This window comes from Neoarius graeffei, chromosome 1 (genome assembly GCF_027579695.1).
Source record: "Neoarius graeffei isolate fNeoGra1 chromosome 1, fNeoGra1.pri, whole genome shotgun sequence".
Classification (NCBI taxonomy): domain Eukaryota; kingdom Metazoa; phylum Chordata; class Actinopteri; order Siluriformes; family Ariidae; genus Neoarius; species Neoarius graeffei.
This window is the reverse complement of record NC_083569.1, coordinates 119,441,489-119,464,782: the sequence shown is the minus strand read 5'-3', so window position 1 is coordinate 119,464,782 and position 23,294 is coordinate 119,441,489. Positions and strand designations below refer to the sequence as shown.

The following is a 23,294-nucleotide window of genomic DNA, read 5'->3' as shown; positions in this document are numbered from 1 at the left end:
TGTCCAGGGTGTACCCTGCCTTTCGCCCATAGTCAGCTGGGATAGGCTCCAGCTCGCCTGCGACCCTGTAGAACAGGATAAAGTGGCTAGAGATGATGAGATGAGAACATGCAACCATCAGGAACAACACACAGCATGAACGTGTTTTCTATCTGCCTCCAAAACATCCAGTCGGCTGCCATAAAGTGTCCCTGTTGCAACACTACCTTAACACGAGTTCCGCCCTATATAAACCATATATGACATCTCCCCCTTTTTGTGTCATTTTCAATAACAGTGGTGATACATACATCTTCCAATGCACGAACTTGGACTCATCATCAGTGTTGCATCCTGGCTTCATCGGGTGTTTCAGGTCTTACAACAGACACCCTCAGCCAGGTGATACAACCGCCCCGGTCTGTGTCCAAGTGGCATACTACGACCCCCACTTGTCGCCCCTCTTCAGCCAGAGCCATCTGGATGCCTTTTCTGCCGCCTCCAGATTATTGTTAATGGCCCTTCTCCTGTTTTGACCCATGATCCCCAAGATTCCATGGGCCTTGCTGAGGGAATAACCTGCAAACGCCCAACAGCCCACCTCCACTGCCATGCACCTGGTCCTCCACCTGTTCCTGTGGCAGTCCTACACAAGCTCCTGATATTTTGCCCTCTTCCTCTCCTGTGCCTCCTCCATCCTCTCTTCCCAGGGCACGGTCAGCTCCAAGAGGATCAGCTGTGTCATGGCATTTGACACCAAGATGATGTCTGGCCTCAGCGCGGTCTGGGTGATATGAGCAGGAATCTTCAGCTGCCTTTCTATGTCGACTGACATCACCCAGTCTTGTGCTGTGGAAAGCAGACCTTCTGGGCAGTTCTTGGGTCTGTTCTTGAGCTGCTCTCCTGCCTTCACAAACTGGATAGTTCTGGCTGTGGTGTTGGTACACCTGCCATCACTGATCCCCTTGCTGATTGCCTTGGCAATGGATCTGAGGACCTGGTCATGTCTCCAGTGACCTTCTCCCAGTGCCTTGGCGCAGTTCCTTAGGATGTGCTCAAGGGTCCCAGTTTTAGAGCAAAGTGGACAAGCTGGTGTTTCAACCTTGCCCCATTTGAACAGGTTGGAAGGGCTGGGGAGGACATCGTAAAACCCCTGGATCAGAAACTTGATCCTCTGGGTGTTCCACTTCCAGATGTCCTGCTTGGTGACATTCCGCTCCATTGCCTGTTCCCACCTCATCCAGGCACCTGAGATCGAGATGCTGACCTCTTCTGCTCCTCTGACCTGCCTGATCCATCCTGATGCCCTACCTTTGATCGGAGTCTCATCACATCGCTCCTGTGGAGGATGGCCCCATATGGGCAGTTGAAAGTCACACTTGGAAGGCGCTCTGGACACTTGCAGTAATGCTTTTATGGCTGAGGACTACAGTTGACTTGCTAACTTTAGGACTACAGTTGTCATGAACAGTTTTGCACTCAAGTTTCCATCAGTGAAGAGTTTATAACATCAACGAAACTGACTTCATGTCAATGTTATAGTCATGTTGTCTGTTATCACCCACATGAGGATGGGTTCCCTTTTGACTCTGGTTCCTCTTGAGATTTCTTCCTCATGTCGTCTGAGGGAGTTTTTCCTTGCCACCATCACCACTGGCTTCCTCATTGGGGATCAATTAGGGATAAAATTAGCTCATGTTTTAGGTCATTAAAATTCTGTAAAACTTTGCGACAATGTTTATTATTAAAAGCGCGATACAAATAAACTTGACTTTATCTACTTTTAGGACTTGTGTGAAAATCTGATGATGTTGGAGGTCATAGTTATGCAGAAATAGAGAAAATTCTAAAGGGTTCACGAACTTTCAAGCGCCATTGTATTATGGTCGGTCTGAGTTAAATAAAACGTCTTCAGCTTTCTGGCATTTTTCACTGAATATCTGTCAGGATTGCCATGAGAGAGATAGTATAAAAGAAAAATACCAACATGTCTGAATGCTTATTCTGATTTTAATAATAAATGCTTTCATATAATGTAAATATGTTTCTATTCTCTTGTGAAGCCCAACACTGAGATTATTATTTTCATGTACACATTTCTCCAGCACACTCTGATGACAAAATTAATATCATGACTAAAAAAAAAAATACTTCCTAAAATGTACACAGTGCAGATTTTATTACAGAGATGGAGACAGAATTAAACCCTGGAGTTCACTGAGTGATTTTCCTCCATCTAGTGGTTAAAAAGTGTAACTGCATCATGAGAAAAAAGTCAAACAGTGGGCGTGTCTCATGTGGCGTCACTCAGGTGAATCGAAACTCAAGCTCAAATCCTTTTCCTGACCAAAACCCTTTGACCCTTTCAGCAGGACACAATCTCCAGTTTGAAGCTTCTCTCTGTTTCTTCAAGGGATTAAAACCACTGCAGGTAAACACTAAGAGAACAGGAACAAGAGGGAAAAGAGAAATAGAAAGAGGAATAGAAGAGTGCTACAGATGACTCTACTTCCTGTTTGTGTTGTTGTTTTCCACTTGATTTCTGTGACATTACAGTTCAGTTTCACAGATCATTAAATGTAACAACAAAAGAATAAAACATATGACATCATTCTTTCATAATAAAATGTAAATATTTGCCAAATTGCTGTGGGTTTAGTGGAATAAAACACTTTGGGACATGCTGTTATTGAAAAATAATCAACATTTGGGTGTGAACAGTAACTCCACTTCCCCACTGATTATTTCCAATAACAGCATGACACTGACTGTACTGTCTCCTGCTTGGAGAATTAAAATGTACTTCGTGCTTAAGGACATTTATACACTGTGACAATAATGCATTTTTAATTACTAATTAAAATTAATATGAAGTGTTTAAAATACTCCTGAAATTTGCATTTTGAATTTCAAGTGATTTCAGAAGAAAGGGATGAATATGAAAAATGCATTTACACTAAAGGACATACTGAAGAAAATGTCACACAAGTGCAGTGAGAAGTGAATCATTCAGGAGAGACATTTGAGATCATTACTGGTGTTATGGATTATATTCAGTTCAGTGTCCATGAACATTGTGTAAAGTTTTGTGTTGTCTAAATCCTCTCCCATCATGTCTCCTGTGTCAGTCATGGCTTCCTCCAGCAGTCTCCTGAGTGAAGATCAGCTCCAGTGCTCCATCTGTCTGGATGTGTTCACTGATCCAGTCTCGACTCCATGTGGACACAACTTCTGTACGATCTGTCTCACAGAGTTCTGGGACAGCAGTTCACACTGTCGGTGTCCGGTGTGTAAGGAGGAATTCCCTAAACGACCTCAACTACGTGTGAATACATTCATCTCTGAACTTGCTGCTCCATTTAAGAAGGCAGTTCAGGTGAAATCCAGCAGCGCTGCAGAAAAACCCACACAATCTGTGGTGCTCTGTGACACCTGCTGTGAAAAGAAATGTCCAGCCATGAAGTCCTGCCTGATCTGTATGGCCTCTTACTGCAAGACTCACCTGGAACCTCATGAGAGAATTTCTTCTTTTATGAAGCACAAACTGATGGATCCTGTGGAGAACCTGGAGGACTACATCTGCCTGAAGCATGAGAGACCCCTGGAGCTGTTCTGTAGAGACGACCAGACATGTGTGTGTCAGTTCTGTACTGAGGGAGAACACAGAACCCATAACACTGTTCCTATAGAGAAGGAGAGTGAAGAGAAGAAGGTGGGGGACTGAAAAGTTTTGATGTATTGTATAAAGTTTGCAAATTAATTACATGCATGAAATATGAACCTTAAAAAAAAAGTTGATGCATTGTGTGTATCTTTCTCTCAGACTGAGTTGGGAAAGACACAAGCAGAAGTTCAGCAGATGATCCAGGAGCGACTGAAGAAGATCGAGGAAATGAAACACTCTGTAAAACTCAATAAAGTGAGTCTCTTAACCCACCTACAAAGTAGCTTCTTTATAAAAACTCATTCAGAGAATAATGATCTAATCACATGAAATAAAATAATTTCTCAATTTGTCTGCTGTTAGAAAAACACAGAGAAGGAGAAAGCAGACAGTGTGAAGGTCTTCAGGGCTCTGATGTGCTGCATTGAGAGAAGCCAGGCTGAGCTGCTTATGGTGATGGAGGAGAAGCAGAAAGCAGCAGAGATGCAGGCTGAAGAGTTCATTAAAGAGCTGGAGCAGGAAATCACTGAGCTAAAGAGGAGAAACACTGAGCTGGAGCAGCTCTCACACACTGAGGATCACCTCCACCTCCTACATGTCAGAGTCCCTCTGTTTCTCAATAGCAATGGAGCACATGACAGGACAGCAGTCCCCATGCTGAGGGATTTCTCCTCTCTCCTGCTGTACTGTAGATTTACCCGTCACTGTGCAGCCCTCCACACACCCAGGACTGGACTGACATCACAATTAACCCTCATCTGAGTGAGGAGACTCTGAGGAGAGCTCTGTCTCAGCTTCAGGAAACTCTCAGTGAGGAAATGGAGAAGGTTGAAGAGATTAGTAAGTGTTTATTACACACACATTACACATATTTCCAGTATTTTGTTTTAATTAATAAAAATCAAACATAAATCTCTCAACATTTACTCACAAATACTGTCCAAAATTATTTTCCAAACAGAACTGAAGAGAATTCAGCAATATGCAGGTTTGTGAGCTCTTATTGGTCACATGACTAAATATATAATTCTTCACTGTTCCACACTGTGCAATGATCAAACTGATGTTCACTGTGTTTCTGTCTCTCAGTGGATGTGACTCTGGATCCTGATACAGCGAATCCTTCTCTCATCCTGTCTGATGATGGGAAACAAGTGAAACATGGAAACAAGAGGCAGAATCTCCCTGATAACCTAGAGAGGTTTAATGACTATGTCTATGTTTTGGGAAAGGAGGGAATCTCCTCAGGGAGATTTTACTATGAGGTGCAGGTCAGAGGGAAGACTAAGTGGATTTTAGGAGTGGCCAGAGAGTCCATTAACAGGAAAGGGGAGATTACAGCCAGACCTGAAGATGGATACTGGAGTGTGTGTCTGAGGAATGAGACTGAATATAAGGCTTGTGATTCTCCCTCTGTCCCCCTCTCCTTGAAACAGGCTCCTCAGAAGGTGGGGGTGTTTGTGGATTATGAGGAGGGTCTGATCTCCTTCTATGATGTTGATGCAAAATCTCACATCTACTCTTTCACTGGTCAGAATTTCACTGAGAAACTTTATCCATTCTTCTGTCCCTGTCTCAGTGATGGAGGTAAAAATTCAGCACCACTGATCATCTGCCCTGTTCATCAGATCTCATCTCTCATCTCATTATCTGTAGCCGCTTTATCCTTCTACAGGGTCGCAGGCAAGCTGGAGCCTATCCCAGCTGACTACGGGCGAAAGGCGGGGTACACCCTGGACAAGTCGCCAGGTCATCACAGGGCTGACACATAGACACAGACAACCATTCACACTCACACCTATGGTCAATTTAGAGTCACCAGTTAACCTAACCTGCAAGTCTTTGGACTGTGGGGGAAACCGGAGCACCCGGAGGAAAACCACGCGGACACGGGGAGAACATGCAAACTCCACACAGAAAGGCCCTCGCCGGGGCTTGAACCCAGGACCTTCTTGCTGTGAGGCGACAGCGCTAACCACTACACCACCGTGCCGCCGTTCATCAGATCTAATCTTTTATTTTATTTTAGTGTTCATGCTGTCTTGCATCAGATGGAGTTGTTGCAAGCTTTAAATGCTCTTACATCTCATTTTAAATGGAATATATTTTGCTGTCTTTTTCCTGTCAAAGTATTATGTTGGGCATCATGGCAGGAAATTAATTTTATTTCTGAAATCATTCTATTGCATTTTTTTTAATTATCTCATGGTTTAAGGGACACAGTCTTGAAAATCATGGCAGTGTTAATCATGGACACAAAGACAAATCATACCCATACATACAGTATAATATGGAGTTAATCTTTCTCAAAGGATATAGAATGAAAATATGTTTTGACTTTTGAAAAATGTTCACAGAAGCATGAATCATTCTCTTAGCATTAATAATTCTCTCTAAATGCAGTAATTGGCTGTTTGCTGTGGGCTAAAACGCTTCTGAACATGTTCTTATTGGAAAATAAACTTCAGGGTGGTAACAGTGACTCCACTTCATGATATCAGCACAACACCAAGTGTTTTATTCCCTGCGTAGATCATTAATGCAGATATAATGCTTTATGATGTTTTTAATTGAGAGATGCATTTTCAATGTGAATTAAATAAATGAAGTGTTTAAAATAATCCTGAGATTTGCATTTTGAGTTTTGAGTTGTCCGCAGTTGTTTGGTGAGACAGGAATCAGATAAAAAATGTATTTTCACTGAAGAACTGGTTTTTGAAAAATGTCACACGAACACAATGTGAAATGCAGGAACATAAGTGTTACATAGCCAGATCATCACCAGAATACTAAATGCCGACCGAGATGCTACAAAAACAAAGGGATACAAAGCTAACCTATCTATCCCCATGAGGGATTTTTAAACCAATAGTTAGCTCGGACCTGGATGTAACTTTCCCTGTCTTGTCTGCGTTAAACATGAACTTGTATCTATATCAGGAATGTGTGTCATGTTTCCCACTAAAGTTGTGAAGGCCAGAGGAGAGCAGCTTACCGTAAATGTGCTCTGGGACAGCCCAATCCTCTCTCTGAAGAGCGGCCAGCCAAAGCTCCAGTGGTTCTCACCGTTCAAGTTTTATTTGTGTAGACGACGTTAATCCAAAACAAAAAGGTCCCAGACAAACCAAAGTCCTCAGGGGCTACTTCTAGATGCATGCAGTCAGCTAAGGAAAACTCACATCAAAGAGAACGCCGCCCGGTATGATTACCTGTTTCCTTTTCGAAGAGGTGCATCACACACGTCCACTAATTAGCTGATGCTCCCACAGCCTTCCCAGTCATCAGTATGTGCATCTTTCCCTGACTGACATGCTTCCTAATAAAAACTTTATTAGAAAAGTCTGCAACAAATCCAATATATAGAGAAAATCAGAAACAGGAAACAGAAAATGGTCAGGCGATCAGCAAACAGCATAAACTACATCTGAAACAGATCTGGACATCTGGAATACACAATTTATTTTAAATATCTTATTTGTCTGATTATAATGGGGTCATTAACTGCAAGGATGATATTTAAAAATATGAAAATAATTTTTTTTCAACCCATACAGTGGTTGTCAGATGCGCCAGAGAGGCAGATGTAAGTGCAGAAGTGTTTATTATAATACAGTGCGATCAAAACAAGAAGTGCATGAAACACACACAACAGCAAACAGTCCAAATTGGCAGGCAAGGTCAAAAACCCGAAAGCAGGCAAATGGTCAGTTGAGGCGCAAAAAGGATATTGGAGGCAAAAACCAGGACGAGAACTAGAATCGGGAACAGGAGTCGAGAAACCAGGAACACCACAAACACAGGAAACAAGGCGAGGTCATGCACACTGAACGTGGCGTAAGACTTTGCGTCACATTACCATCAGCGCAGTCCTTAAATAGCCCAACACTTAGTTCACTAATGAGAACAGGTGCGCCTCATTCATGGCGTGCACGCCGAATATCATTAGGCACTCTCGCAGCCTGAGGTGCAGGACTGACAGTGGTGCCAAGGCATGCAGGACTGACAATGGTGCTTGAATGTTTGTGAACCCTTTAGAATTTTATATATTTCTGCAGAAATATGACCTAAAACATCATCAGATTTTCACACAAGACCTAAAAGTAGATAAAGAGAACCCATTCTTCAGCCCCTGTCCCGATGATGGAGGTAAAAACACTGATCATCTGCCCTGTTAATAAGATCTAATCATCGCTTTTATTACCTCGCCTTGGACGGAGTTCACCAGGAGGTGAGGTATCGTTTTCGGTCGTGTTTCTTTTGTTTTTTTGTTCACAATATTATGGGAAAATGGCTGGATCAATCTTCATGAAACTTTCAGGATAGATGGACATTGATCTCAAATAGAACCTCCAACATTTTGAGCGTCATCTGGTCAAGGTCACCAAAAAGGACAAAATTGTTTTTGTTGTGTCTACTGCCTCATATAGAGGAACTAGCCACTACGCCATCAGACACAGTAAGATGTAAGAGTGTAACAATTTTTTTCTGCAGTGAATAGATTGTGTTAAAGTAATTCTGGTGAAATTAGTTTATTATAAATAGTTTTTTGTGGGGTTTTTTCTCAAATTTTTCTTCGGACAAGTCAACTTCACATTCGGACAAGTAAATTTCCTTTCAACTTGCCCGACAGGACAAGTGGTTTCAAAAGTTAATGTAGAGCCCTGCGGGCTTGGGCTCTTGGAGGTCATCACAGAGGATGCCACACTGGATGTGGAATACACATGGGTGATACTCTCCATCGTAGGGTGTAGGAGTATAAGCATCGGTACGCCAGCAGAAATATGAGGATAGTGGCAGGGACACCCAGAAGTGGTGTGGAATTGTGTACTGAAACATGTCTGCTACATCCATTGTAAGACAAAGTATTCTGTCAGGTATGCAAGGGAGGCAGATGTAAGTGCAGAAGTTTTCAGTTTAATAATGTGCAGAATATATATACAGAGGGAAAAAAATATACACAGGCAAACAATCCAAAACAGCAGGCAAGGTCGGTCGAGGCACAAACAGTACATCAAAGGCTAGGCGAGAACAATAACGAGAAGCAGGCACAAGAATCACGAAACCAGGAGAACAAGAACATGGGTAGAAAGGCTTGGTAATGCGTACTTAACGTAGTGTATACTTCGTGATGCAACTACTTCTTCTTTAAGATTTTATGGCAGTTGGCAAACCAACTTAAAGGTGCATTACTGCCACCGACTGGGCTGGAGTGTGGAAGAGGAAATATGGGGGAGGAACAAAAAAAACCCTTATATTCTTTTAGCTAATTCTGAATCTTTCAATAGAATAGAATAGAATGCCTTTATTGTCACTATACACATGTACAATGAGATTAAAAGCATCTCCAACAACAGTGCAAACAGGGTGTAGAGAGAGAGGGGGGAGGGAGAAGAGGGGAGAGGGTGTAAGGTGCACAGTCCTGAGGTGTATGTGTTGTGTTACACATTATGGAGTGAGGTATTGCTCATTGCACATTATAAAGTATTGCACATTATAAATTATTGCATGAGAGAGTCACATTATAAAGTAAAATATTACACATTATGAAGTATTGCAAGGTAAGGTAAGGTGCACAGACTTGGTGTATGTGTTGTGTGTAAGGTGCACAGTCCTGAGGTGTATGTGTTGTGTGTAAGGTGCACAGTCCTGAGGTGTATGTGTTGCATTTCACATTATGGAGTGAGGTATTGTACATTATAAAAGTATTGCACAGAGAGAGTCACCTTATAAAGTACTGCACATTATAAATTATTGCAGGAAGAGAGTCAAATAGTAAAATAAATAGACTATAAAGTCAGAGCATATCTGAGTTCAGGGCGGTTATGGCTTTTGGAAAGAAGCTGTTTTTGAATCGATTTGTCTTTGTCCTGATGCACCTGTAGCACCTCCCTGAGGGCAACAGGTCGAACAGATCAAAGCCAGGGTGGGAGCTGTCCTTGATAATGTTCTTAGCTCTGCTAAGGCAGCGGGAGGTGTAAATGTCCATCAGGGAGGGGAGAGGGCAGCCAATGATTTTCTGTGCTGCCTTAACTACCCTCTGGAGCCTCTCCCTATCTACAGCAGTGCAGCTGCCATACCATACTGTAATACAGTACGTCAGCAGGCTCTCGATGGATGAGCGGTAGAAGGTCAGCAGCAGGTTGGAGTTTAAGTTGTACTTCCTGAGGACTCTCAGGAAGTGTAGTTGCTGCTGAGCCTTCTTAATGACTGCTGTAATGTTTACTGACCAGGAGATGTCGGTGGAGATGAGGACGCTGAGAAACCGGAAAGTGTGGACCCTCTCCACATACTCGTTGTTGATGTAGAGGGGGGCTAGGTCGGTGCTGTGCTTCCTGAAGTCAACAATGAGCTCTTTGGTTTTCTTGGTGTTCAGAGCGAGGTTATTTTCTGAACACCAGGCTGCCAACTTCAGGACCTCCTCTCTGTAGGCTGCCTCGTCTCCCTTTGAGATGAGTCCGACCACTGTGGTGTCATCATCAAACTTGACAATAAGGTTGTTGTTTTTGTGGGTCGGACTACAGTCGTGGGTGTAGAGGCAGTACAGGAGGGGGCTCAGCACACAGCCCTGTGGAGAGCCGGTGCTCAACGTGCAAGTGGAGGAGAAGTGGGGGCCAAGTCTCTCAGTCTGGGGCCGGTTGGTAAGAAAGTCCTTTATCCAGGCACATGTGAGAGGGGGGAGGCCGAGAGAGTGTCCAGTTTACTGATAAGGATGTCCGGGATTATTGTGTTGAAAGCAGAACTGTAATCCACAAAGAGTATGCGGATGTAGCTCTGCTGCTGCTGCTCCAGGCGGTTCAGTGCAGAGTGTAGAGCTACGGCGATGGTGTCCTTTGTGGATCTGTTCGTGCGATATGCGAACTGGTAGGGGTCAAAGTCTGGGGGGAGGTGGTCCTTGATGTGCTGAAGAACTAGTCTCTCGAAGCACTTCATGATTACCGGAGTGAGGGCCACAGGATGGTAATCATTCAGGCTGGTGACAGGAGACTTCTTCGGCACTGGGATTATTGTAGCTGATTTTAGGCAGGGCGGGATGACTGCCTGAGCCAGGGAGAGGTTAAAGATCCTGGTGAAGGTAGGAGCGAGCTGGTGGGCACACGCTCTGAGCACCTTACCAGGTACACCATCTGGGCCGGCAGCTTTCTTGGAGTTCACTGCCAGGAGCACCCGTCTGACATCGTGCTCCTGTACAGTGAAAGGAGTGATGTACAAACTGTGTGGTGGTGGGGGCAGGGCTGGAGCAGATGAGTACTGCTGAGATGTTTCAAAGCGAGCAAAGAAGCAATTTAGCTCCTTTGCCAGTGGCGCACTCCAGTCTCCTGTTGACGCATCACAGTCTCTGAAGTTCGTGATGTCTTGTATGCCCCGCCACACCTCCTGCATGTTGTTGCTGGACAGGTGGGACTCTATACACAGCCTATGGTCCACCTTGGCTTTTTTAATTTCTCTTTTTAGATCAGCTCAAGCGGCACTGTACAGAGATCTGTCACCTGACCTGAAGGCAGTGTCGCAAGCCCTGATGAGTGAGCGGACCTGGCTGGTCATCCAGGGTTTCTGTTTTGGGAAAACCCGGATGTTTTTATCCACCCGGATAAAAACCCGGATGTTTTTATCCATTCAGAAATTTGATAACAATAGATCTGACTTGATGCGCTCCCTAATAAACCAGGTAAAGTGAAATTGTGATGCTTAAACATTCTGAGGTGGCATGGTGATGTAGTGGTTAGCACTGTCACCTCCTAGCAAGAAGGTTCTGGGTTTGAATCCAGTGGCCGAGAAGGGCCTTTCTGTGTGGCATCTGCATGGGTTTCTTTCCACAGTCCGAAGATATGCAGGTTAGGTTAACTGATGGCTCTAAATTGATCGTGTCTGTGACTGGTTGTTTGCAGCTCTATATGTGTGTCAGCCCTGCGATGAGCTGGTGACTTGTCCTGGGTGTACCCTGCCTCTTGCCCATGGTCTGCTCAGATAGGTTCCAGCTTGCCCCCCCGATCCCGCATGGGATAAGCAGTTACAGATAAAAAAGAAAGACATTCTGAGAGTATTCTTTCACGTTCATATTTCTTACAGTGAAGCATTACATGCTCTACTGATTCCAGATGGTTACAGTATTCACAATTTCTGGTTGGGTGTTTGCCTATTTTGTTCAGAGAATAGTTAAGTCCTGTATGTCCAATTCTTAAACGGGTGATCATGATGTCTTCTCTCTGACTCCTGCCTCCTATCCTTCCATTAGTCACCTGTTTTTCAGTGTAATATAGATGTCTTCCTGTTTCACTGCCATCCCAATACTCCTGCCAGACTGACTTTGCGTAGGACTTGATGTAAAGCTTAGCCTCTGCCTTACTGATTGGGATTTGCAATTCTATTTCTATATTATTTAGTGATTGCTGAGCCAGCTTGTCCACCTGTTCATTTCCCTCCACGCCAACATGCGCAGTTACCCAAAGAAAATTAGTTGTAATGCCCTTTGAATTTATTTTATGCAAAGTTATAAAGATCTCATCTCATCTCATTATCTGTAGCCGCTTTATCCTGTTCTACAGGTTTGCAGGCAAGCTGGAGCCTATCCCAGCTGACTATGGGCGAGAGGTGGGGTACACCCTGGACAAGTCGCCAGGCCATCACAGGGTCATCACATTCACACTCACATTCACACCTACGGTCAATTTAGAGTCACCAGTTAACCTAACCTGCATGTCTTTGGACTGTGGGGGAAACCGGAGCACCCAGAGGAAACCCATGAGGACACGGGGAGAACATGCAAACTCTGCACAGAAAGGCCCTCGCTGGCCACTGGGCTCGAACCCGGACCTTCTTGCTGTGAGGTGACAGCGCTAACCACTACACCACCGTGCTGCCCCATTCCTAAATTATCTAATTTAATTAGTAACCCCTCTTTCCAAAGAATATCATAGGCTTTCTTGATATCAAAAAAATACCATGACTATTACTTTCCTATTAGTCTGTGCTTTTCTGATATCTGACTCTAAACATCATGCTGAGTCCATTGTATTACGGCCCTTACAGAATCCACTCTGATGTGGAGAAAAGAGATCACGGATTTCGAGAAAGTAATTTAATCTTTGCGTGATTATTCATTCCATGGTTTTGCATCATTGTGAAGTGAACGCAATTGGTCTATAACTAACAGGGTCCGATGGATCTTTTCCTGGTTTTAGTACAGGCACTATTGTTGCATGTTTCCATACTGTTGGAAGTTGACCAGAATCCCAGATCTTGTGAAATAGTTTTAGTATTTTTTCCAGTGTATTATCCAACATATTAGCTAACATTTTATAACATATCTATCCCTGGGGTAGACTGTTTCACGGAATTAATTGCTTTTTTCAACTCAAACATATTAATAGATAAATCCAATGGATTTCCTGAACTCTCCTTCTTTTTTAAAAACTTTTGGATAACTTTGTAAAACTTCACTTCTGTTTTTCTCAGCCTCCTTGGTGAGATTTACTGAGCTGTTTACTTTCCTGAATGTCTGGGCTAAGAGTTCAACCTTTTCTGAATTATTTATTGCCACTTTATCTCCATTGATTAATACTGGTAACTCATATTTCGCTTGAATCCCTCCCATTTTTCTTATCATACCCTATACTTCTGATAGTTGCACTGTCCTTCCAATACTTTTGCAGTTTTCTCTCCAAAAGGTTCGTTTTTGTTTCCTGGCAACTGCCTTTGATCTTTTATAATCTATCAGTGTATCTTGAAAATGGGATTTTTTGAGAAGTTTAAATGCTTTATTCCTTGTTTTTATCACTTTACTACATTCGTTATCCCATTAGGGTACATTCTTATTGCTTCTAATTCCTGCACTTTTACGTAGTGTTTCCTCAGCAGATCTTATTTCATTTACTAATGTCTTGTTATCTTCATTTATTTCCATTTCTTGAGCTTTTTCCAGTTTGAGACATCTTATTGTACTGATCTTTTGAAAACCTTCCCGATTTGCATTTTCCATTTTCCACCTGGGAATTCTTTTCATACTTTCACAGAACATCTCTGCTCCAACTTTAAGTCACATTGGATAATAATCACTTCCTATTGTTCACTTCGATAACCCAGAAGACCCTTTAAAAACAGCGTTTGTGTCCATCTTAGATTCAGTCGGGATTAAGCAGAATGTCATAGGACCGACCCATAATGGTGGTCACACCCTTGATCTAATACTAACATTCAGATTAAACGTAGACAATATAGTCATACTTCCACAGTCTGAAGTTATCTCAGATCATTGTCTCATCTCATTCAAACTATGTCTGAGTAATAATATATGCACCTCACCACGCTACTGTATTAAACGTACTTTCACGTCAACTACTGCACAGAGCTTTATGGATGGTCTCCCAGAGCTGTCGGCTTTGATTGGGTCATTGTCGGCCCCTGCGGAACTTGATCAGGCAACTGAATGTTTAGAGTCAACATTCCGCCATACTTTAGATAATGTAGCTCCTCTAAAAAGGAAAATGGTCAGAGACAAAAAATTAGCACCCTGGTATAATGATGACACTCACACATTAAAACAGACCACTCGAAAATTGGAACGTAAATGGCGTCAAATAAAATTGGTAGTGTTCAAATTAGCTTGGAAGGAGAGCTTCCTGAAGTATAGAAAAGCTCTTAGTGCTGCGAGATCAACATATTTCTCCTCCCTAATAGAAGATAACAAAAATAATCCTAGATTCCTATTTAATACTGTAGCAAAATTAACCAGGAATAAGTCCACTATCAACACATGCACACCTGCAGTATGTACTAGCAATGACTTCATGAATTTTTTTAATGACAAAATTGAGAATATCCGACAAAAAATTCAAACTACTAATTTAAGGTCAGACAATGTAAGTGACCCTGTAGTCAACAATATAACTGTATCAGATCATCAATTAGAATGTTTTACTCCCCTAAAAGAAACTGAATTACTTTCATTAATCTCTACATCAAAAGCCTCAACTTGCGTACTAGATCCCTTACCGACACATCTATTCAAACAGATAATGCCTGGAGTAATTGAACCGCTTCTAAAAATAATAAATTCTTCTCTTATGATTGGCTATGTACCCAAATCCTTTAAACTAGCAGTTATCAAACCCCTGATTAAAAAACCTGACCTTGATCCCTGTCAGCTGTCCAATTATCGGCCAATATCAAACATCCCCTTTATCTCCAAGATCCTTGAAAAAGCTGTGGCACAGCAGTTATGCTCATATTTACATAGGAATAACATCCATGAAATGTATCAGTCAGGCTTTAGACCTCATCATAGCACAGAGACAGCACTGGTTAAAGTAGTAAACGACCTACTGTTGGCGTCTGATCAGGGCTGTGTCTCGCTACTTGTGTTGCTTGACCTTAGTGCAGCATTTGATAACATTGATCATTCCATTCTTCTGGATAGACTAGAAAATGTTGTGGGAGTTAAGGGAATGGCCCTCTCCTGGCTCAGGTCTTATCTAACTGATCGTTATCAGTATGTTGATATAAATGGTGATATTTCTAGACATACTGAGGTAAAGTTTGGTGTTCCACAAGGTTCTGTCTTGGGTCCACTGCTTTTTTCTCTATATATGTTACCTCTGGGTGATATTATTCGTAAACATTGTATTAGTTTCCACTGTTATGCTGATGACACACAGTTGTATGTCTCTGCAAAACCTGATGAGAGACACCAGCTTAATAGAATTGAGGAATGTGTTAAGGACATTAGACACTGGATGCTTATTAATTTCCTTCTGCTTAACTCTGACAAGACTGAAGTACTTGTGCTCGGACCACATACAGCTAGAAGTAAGTTTTCTGATTACACAGTGACTCTGGATGGCCTTTCTGTTTCTTCACGTGCAGCAGTAAAAGACCTCGGAGTGATTATTGACCCCAGTCTTTCATTCAAAACTCACATTGATAACATTACCCGGATAGCTTTCTTTCATCTCAGAAATATTGCAAAGATAAGAAATTTAATGTCATTGCATGATGCAGAAAAACTAGTCCATGCTTTCGTTACCTCCAGGTTGGATTATTGTAATGCCTTACTGTCTGGATGTTCCAATAAGTGCATAAACAAGCTCCAGTTAGTTCAAAATGCAGCAGCAAGAGTCCTTACTAGAACTAGAAAATATGACCACATCACGCCTGTCTTATCCACACTGCATTGGCTCCCAATCAAATTTCATATTGATTATAAAATACTACTTTTGACCTTTAAAGCACTAAATGGTCTCGCACCACAGTACCTGAGTGAACTTCTGCTCCTCTATGACCCGCCACGCCTACTTAGATCAAAAGGTGCAGGCTATCTGCTGGTACCTTGTATAGTGAAGGCTACATCAGGGGGCAGAGCCTTTTCTTACAAAGCCCCACAGTTATGGAACAGCCTTCCAAGTAATGTTCGGGAATCAGACACAGTCTCAGCATTTAAGTCTAGGTTGAAAACATATCTGTTTAGTCAAGCCTTTTGTTAATGGTGTTTATGAGGTAAAGGAGTAGACCTGGAGGGTCCTCAGACATAGTGTTTTGGTAAACTGGGATGTATGGATGCTGTCAGTCCCCACTCGCTTGCTCACTCAAGTTTGTTGACGGTGTAGTGACTGGCTGCTTTATGTCCCGGGGCTCCCTCATGCCTGTGTTACCTTCTGGCTCTCTCCTTTTAGTTATGCTGTCATAGTTAGTTGTCGGAGTCCCTGCTTGTACTCGGTGCAATATGTATACTGTTCCTACTTATTCAGGTGACATTGGGCATACCTAACAACCTGTGTTTTCTTTCCCTCCCCCCCACCCCAAATCTGTCCCTCTGAGTTACATGGAGTCAACAGGGAATCTTTTGGTGGAGAGGGTGGAGACCTCGACTGGCTATCATAGCCTGCAGGGAATCGGCCGTCAGACATTCTGTCGCATGTCCCAGACCCAGTGAAATGTAACTGAATTGTCTTGGCCAGCCCTAAGGGTCCCATCTGCATCTCATCATTGCTGAGGAGTGTGCTCCCATCACCCAATCAAGCATCCAGCCAGAGCAGGTCATGATATATTTTTTACCATATTAACCTGCCATTGTTGTGTGTTATGCCTGATGTAAAGACTCTCATCTCTGCCAGCCTACCACACAGATTTAATACTTGTCATTTTTAGGGCATACCTAACAACCTGTGTTTTCTTTCTCTCTCTCTCTCTCTCTCTCCCCCCCCCCCCCCCCCCAATCTGTCCCTCTGAGTTACATTTTGATCCTGGGATTGAGATGCTGGCCTTTTCTGCCCCTTGGACCTGCTTGATCCATCCTGGTGCCCTGTGTCTGGTCGGAGTTTTATCACACCCCTCCTGTGAAGGATGGCCCCATGAGGACAGTTGAGGGTTATACCTGTTAAAACTGTTAATATTATAGTCAGGCTGTCTGTTGTTGCCCAAATGAGGATGGGTTCCCTTTTGAGTCTGGTTCCTCTCGAGGTTTCTTCCTCATGTCGTCTGAGGGAGTTTTTCCTTGCCACCGTCGCCACAGGCTTGCTCATTGGGGATAGATTAGGGATAAAATTAGCTCATGTTTTAAGTCGTTCAAATTCTGTAAAGCTGCTTTGCGACAATGTTTATTGTTAAAAGCGCTATACCAATAAACTTGATTTGATTTGATTTTGATTTATTGTTGATTGTTTAACCACCCTCCATGTGCTCTGACCTGCTATACTATTTGATATAAATGTTAGGCCCAGCACTGATTCTGTATTGTTTGAACTATTATATCGTGTACTTTCCCCATTATTAATACACACTAAATTGTGATTATCTATGAGCTCTTCTTTAACAGAGTCACTGGTATCTGTGTTGTTTCTTCCCCACAGTGAGTGATGTGAATTAAAATCCCTACACCATATTACATCATTTTGTAGTGGCCCGACAATACTTTCTAACACAAAAATACACTCATTTAATTTTTCACATAGGTTTTAATGATTACATTTGCAGAACCTCTATTTGTTCATGTCTTGATTATGATTGATTCATGACTATTATTTACAAGTATTATTTTATAACTTGTTCCATTTTGTATAAATGTAGTAATTCCTCCTCCTTTACCATTCTCTCTATCCCCCCTAACTGTACTATATCCTTTTATGATATAATCTAATTCTGATTTCAACCATGTCTCTTGTACAAAAATTATGTTGGGTTTCTCTCCAAGTTTATCAATATATTTTCTTGAATTCTTGACCATTAGCTATCAAGCTTCTAGGATTCCATTTGTGGGTGCAATCAGTTAATTATTGAAATTAAGTGATCAATCTCATTAAATCAGTCTCATTAAATTTGAAGGTTAATAATTAAAATGAATCAATCCCATTGAATTGTTTACTTTGACTCATTTGAATTGAATCATACCATAGAATCAGTCTCATTTGAAGTGAATCATTCAGTGAATCATTTAGTGAATCATTTAGTGAATCATACCATTAATCCTGGATAAATTACCAAACAGCTCGATTATGGTATATTTCCAAATTATTATTGATCACTTACTATATTACATAAATCTGCACCTTTTTGAATTCTTTGAGAGATTGGGGACTTCAGATATTGTTCACACCAACAAGATGAATACACACAGCTTTGATAATAAATGAATTTATTATACAAAGATAAAAATAATAATCAATATATACAAGCAGTGAGGTGTGTGTATATATATATATATATATATATATATATATATATATATATATATATATATATATATATATATATATATATATATATTGTGTGTGTGTGTGTTTATGTGTGGTGTGTGCATGGCCTAGCTTGTTGCTAGCTAAAACAAAGGAATGTTATCTAAATAGAACAAAGGATTAGCTCTGTTGCCAATGTGTGCTTGTGTGTGTGTGTGTGTGTGTGTGTGTGTGTGTGTGTGTGTGTGTGTGTGTGAAGGACTTGACCATGTGTTTAGCCTCGTGTAGCTAACTACACGTGGTGGAGGCCTAGATTAGCCTTGTGTTGCTAGTGTGTGTTTGTGAAAGGCCCGATGGCCTAGCTAAAGTGTGTTTGTTAGGCCTGGTGAGGCCTACTGAGCACATGGTAGGCCTTGATTAGCTTTGTGTTGCTAAGCAGACAAAGGGAAGCTGTAGCTAACCCACTAGCTCATAACCATACTGAATCCACTGAAATCTTGATGAGATCAAGATGTATAATAATGAAATTAAAATGTTAGTAAGAATAAGAGAGAGAAGCATGCACAGCCTGTCTATTAAAACAATTGAGATTAAAACAAAAACAGAACAATTCAACACGCTGCGTGTTTAACAGTGTAACAGATAAACCTGGGTTTAAATTCACACTTTTTCAATAAAGCTAAATTCCTAAGACTAGCTTAATTATTATGCCCAAATGCCAAAATCTTACTTAATCCTGCCTTTAGCAAGATATGAAGAAATATTCGCCGTTGTAGTTTTGGGCCTCGCCGTTGGAGCATGTGAGCCGCTCGTGATGGAGGCGTAGAGAACTTTCTGGTCCAGCGGAGCACTTGGGTGGTTCCCATGGAAAGCAGAGGATTCTTGGTCCGAACTTCAGCGTTCGTGAGGAAAAGTCTCTGATCAGAATAAGATGCACAGCGCTTTTGAGTTAAAAAGGATTCAATTGCTTCTTAACTTTTAACTGCCTGGGCTGCAGTCGTGACGTCACTTCTAATACGAATAAACCGGTTGTAACTCAGGTTGAGTTTAAAGATTGCGCTATTCTGGACTTTTACCTTGGCCAGTGATTAAGCACAGAACGCGCTGGATGGTGAATCTTGCAAGAAGGAAGTGTTTTCGGGTTTGAGAGCATCTCTTTATGCGTCTAGACTCCTCGGAAACCAGACGCGAGAGACAAAGAGCAGAGCTTCCGCCTGGACTTATGCGCGCATGGCGGACTGACGTAGATGATCCCGCCCACGCGTGACGTAGGTCACGCGGAAGGACTGGGAGTTGTAGTTCTTAGAGACAAAATGGCGGCATGATACCTACACATTGCAGTATTAACATCTTTAATATGAGCTGGATCCTGTCTGGGATGATTGTGCATCTTCGTTTAAGCAGTCTCTAACTGTTTCCCATAACACACCCTTAACCCCTAAATATTTCTCAGCTGATTTCACTATAATTTTTAACCTTTCATTACAGCTCTGTGTCTGGGCTGAACAGTTTATAATATCTGCCATAAAAAGCACAAAGCCACTTTTCTTAACTATTAAGGCTTCCTTTCCCAACCAATCACATCCTTCACATTTTTCTGCTTCATTTATGACCTTGTTCTGATTGAACACTGGTACAACTCTGGGCCCCTTCTTCACAGCTTCTGAGTAGCTAATCCCTTGAGTGACTTTTACTTTTTGTACCTCTGTTGCTCTTTTACTGAATTCACAGCCCTGATAAGCTGCACTGTGCTCCCCTCCACAATTACACCATTTTGGTTTGGCATGTTTGTCACACTCATTATATTCATGTTCAACACCACACTTGCTGCATCTCAGTTTGCTTCTGCACACAGCCGCTATCTGCCCAAACCTCTGACACTTGTAGCATCAAAGTGGGGGTGGAATGTATAGTTTGACTTCATAACACACATACCCTATATAGACCTTTTCTGGCAATTTCTCTTCATCGAATGTTATCATGATGGAAAGACTGTCACACATTTCACCATTTGATTAGTCTTTCAACATTTGGCCTCGCTTGTTTTAGCATTTCTAATGTTTTCTTTTCATGCTTCTTTACATTTAACAGGATTCCTTTAATGACTCTCCTGACTTGTTTCGCACCACTCGCCATTGTACATTCTTTCCATTGATTTTATTTATTCCCATTGTTTTCTCATGTTCTTTCTTTTTGCAAAAAACTAACAATTTTCCACTTCTCAGTATTTTTGCACTTTGTACCTCTCCAATTTCCTTATTCAGGCATTTTGTAATCTGAATTGGATTCCAGTCTTTCAAAGATGTCCCTTCTTGTATGTTTTATAAACACCTTATATTTTTCCCTTCCCTTCCTTCCTACGAAATTAAATCTAAAGTCATCAGAACCAGACTTATCCTTTTCTTTCTTTATCTTTCACACCAAATCCCACTCTTCATAGCTCCTGCCATACTTCAATTCTCCTGTCTTACATCCTGAGCTGTCACTTCCTTTTCCCATCACAGCCCAGCTGTTGCCAGCCGCTCGAAGCTCAGACTCTGGAGACATGCGTCGATGCCTTCTTCATCCAGCGTCCACATCAGCTAGTGCCTGAACCTCTGCAGCTCCTTCCTGCACCTCCCTGAACCTTCGCAGCTCCTGCCTGCACCTCCCTGAACATCCCTAGCTCCTGCCTGAACCAACCTGAACCTCCGCAGCTCTTGCTTGAACCAACCTGAACCTCTGCAGCTCCTGCCTGAACTTCCCTGAACCTTCGCAGCTCCTGCTTGAACTTCCGCAGCTCCTGCTGAAACCTCTGCAGCTCCTGCCTGAAACTCTGCAGCTCCTGTCTGAACCTCCCTGAACCTCCACAGCTCCTCCCTGAACCTCCACAGCTCCTGCATGAACCTCCCTGAACCTCCGCAGTTCCTGCCTGAACCAACCTGTACCTCCGCAGCTCTTGCTTGAACCAACCTGAACCTCTGCAGCTCCTGCATGAACTTCCCTGAACCTCTGCAGCTCCTGCCTGAAACTCCGCAGCTCCTGCATGAACCTCCCTGAACCTCCGCAGCTCCTGCCTGAACCAACCTGAACCTCCGCAGCTCTTGCCTGAACCTCCCTGAACTCCTCGAGATACAACTGCATCAGCACAGTCCTTAAATAGGCTAACACATAGTTCCTTAATTGAGCTCAGGTGCGCCTTATTCACGGCACAGGTGCTGGAGTCCACTAGGCGCTTACACAATGCCTTCAGGTGTACGCACCGTGCAGTATTGACAATAATGTAAATATGTTTCTCTTCTCTTGTGAAGCCCAACACAGATTATTTTTATGTACACATTTCTCCAGCAAGTCCGAGGCCATGGTTCTCGACCGGAAAAGGGTGGCTTGCCCTCTCCAGGTTGGTGGAGAAGTTCTGCCTCAAGTGGAGGAGTTTAAGTATCTCGGGATCTTGTTCACGAGTGAGGGAAGGATGGAGCATGAGATCGACAGGCGGATCGGTGCAGCCTCTGCAGTGATGCGGTCGCTTTACCGGTCCATTGTGGTGAAGAAGGAGCTGAGCCAAATGGCGAAGCTCTCAATTTACCGGTCGAACTACGTTCCGACTCTCACCTATGGTCATGAGCTTTGGGTAATGACCGAAAGGACAAGATCGCGGATACAAGCGGCCGAAATGAGTTTCCTTCGCAGGGTGGCTGGGCGCTCCCTTAGAGATAGGGTGAGAAGCACAGTCACTCGGGAGGAGCTCGGAGTAGAGCCGCTGCTGCTCCACATCGAGAGGAATCAACTGAGGTGGCTCGGGCATCTTTTTCGGATGCCTCCTGGACGCCTCCCTGGGGAGGTGTTCCAGGCATGTCCCCCCGGGAGGAGGCCCCGGGGAAGACCCAGGACATGCTGGAGGGACTATGTCTCTCGGCTGGCCTGGGAACACCTCGCTGTTCTTCCCGAGGAGCTGGCCGAGGTGTCTGGGGAAAGGGAAGTTTGGGCTTCCCTGCTTAGACTGCTGCCTCCGCGACCCGGTCCCGGATAAAGCGGAAGAAGATGAGACGAGACGAGATTTCTCCAGCACACTCCGATGACAAAATTAATATCATTAGTTAAAAAAACTTCATAAAAATGTCCACGGGCGGCACGGTGGTGTAGTGGTTAGCACTGTCGCCTTACAGCAAGAAGTTCCGGGTTCGAGCCCCGTGGCCGGCGAGGGCCTTTCTGTGCGGAGTTTGCATGTTCTCTCTGTGTCCGTGTGGGTTTCCTCCGGGTGCTCTGGTTTCCTCCACAGTCCAAAGACATGCAGGTTAGGTTAACTGGCGACTCTAAATTGACCGTAGGTGTGAATGTGAGTGTGAATGGTTGTCTGTGTCTATGTGTCAGCCCTGTGATGACCTGGCGACTTGTCCAGGGTGTACCCCGCCTTTCGCCCGTAGTCAGCTGGGATAGGCTCCAGCTTGCCTGCAACCCTGTAGAACAGGATAAAATGGCTAGAGATGAGATGAGTTAAATAAACTTCATAAAAATGTCCACGGGCGGCACGGTAGTGTAGTGGTTAGCGCTGTCGCCTCACAGCAAGAAGGTCCGGGTTCGAGCCCCGTGGCCGGCAAGGGCCTTTCTGTGCGGAGTTTGCATTTTCTCCCCGTGTCCGCGTGGGTTTCCTCCGGGTGCTCCGGTTTCCCCCACAGTCCAAAGACATGCAGGTTAGGTTAACTGGTGACTCTAAATTGAACGTAGGTGTGAATGTGAGTGTGAATGGTTGTCTGTGTCTATGTGTCAGCCCTGTGATGACCTGGCGACTTGTCCAGGGTGTACCCTGCCTTTCGCCTGTAGTCAGCTGGGATAGGCTCCAGCTTGCCTGCGACCCTGTAGAACAGGATAAAGCGGCTAGCGATAATGAGATGAGATGAGATTTCTCCAGCACACTCCGATGACAAAATTAATATTATTAGTCAAAAAAAAAAACTTCATAAAAATGTCCACAGTGCAGATTTTATTACAGAAATAGAGACAGTCACGAG

General features: G+C 43.2%; 1 protein-coding gene across 1 annotated transcript; it reads left to right on the top strand.

The window, feature by feature from the left end:
• Nucleotides 1-2,291: 2,291 nt before the first annotated feature.
• On the top strand, nucleotides 2,292-6,238 carry LOC132882636 (E3 ubiquitin-protein ligase TRIM39-like). Its single transcript, XM_060915725.1, has 7 exons — nucleotides 2,292-2,410; nucleotides 3,108-3,691; nucleotides 3,803-3,898; nucleotides 4,007-4,240; nucleotides 4,336-4,483; nucleotides 4,605-4,631; nucleotides 4,733-6,238. Exons 2-7 carry the CDS (start codon nucleotides 3,110-3,112, stop codon nucleotides 5,413-5,415), a joined length of 1,770 nt encoding a protein of 589 aa, XP_060771708.1. The 5' UTR covers nucleotides 2,292-2,410; nucleotides 3,108-3,109; the 3' UTR covers nucleotides 5,416-6,238.
• Nucleotides 6,239-23,294: the final 17,056 nt, after the last annotated feature.

Bases quoted from the DNA above. Each gene is read 5' to 3' on its own strand.
- LOC132882636 (XM_060915725.1), top strand. From the start codon at position 3,110: ATGGCTTCCTCCAGCAGTCTCCTGAGTGAAGATCAGCTCCAGTGCTCC. The intron at 4,241-4,335 runs GTCAGAGTCCCT...GCTGTACTGTAG, and splicing joins ATCACCTCCACCTCCTACAT to ATTTACCCGTCACTGTGCAG. The intron at 4,484-4,604 runs GTAAGTGTTTAT...TTTTCCAAACAG, and splicing joins GGAGAAGGTTGAAGAGATTA to AACTGAAGAGAATTCAGCAA.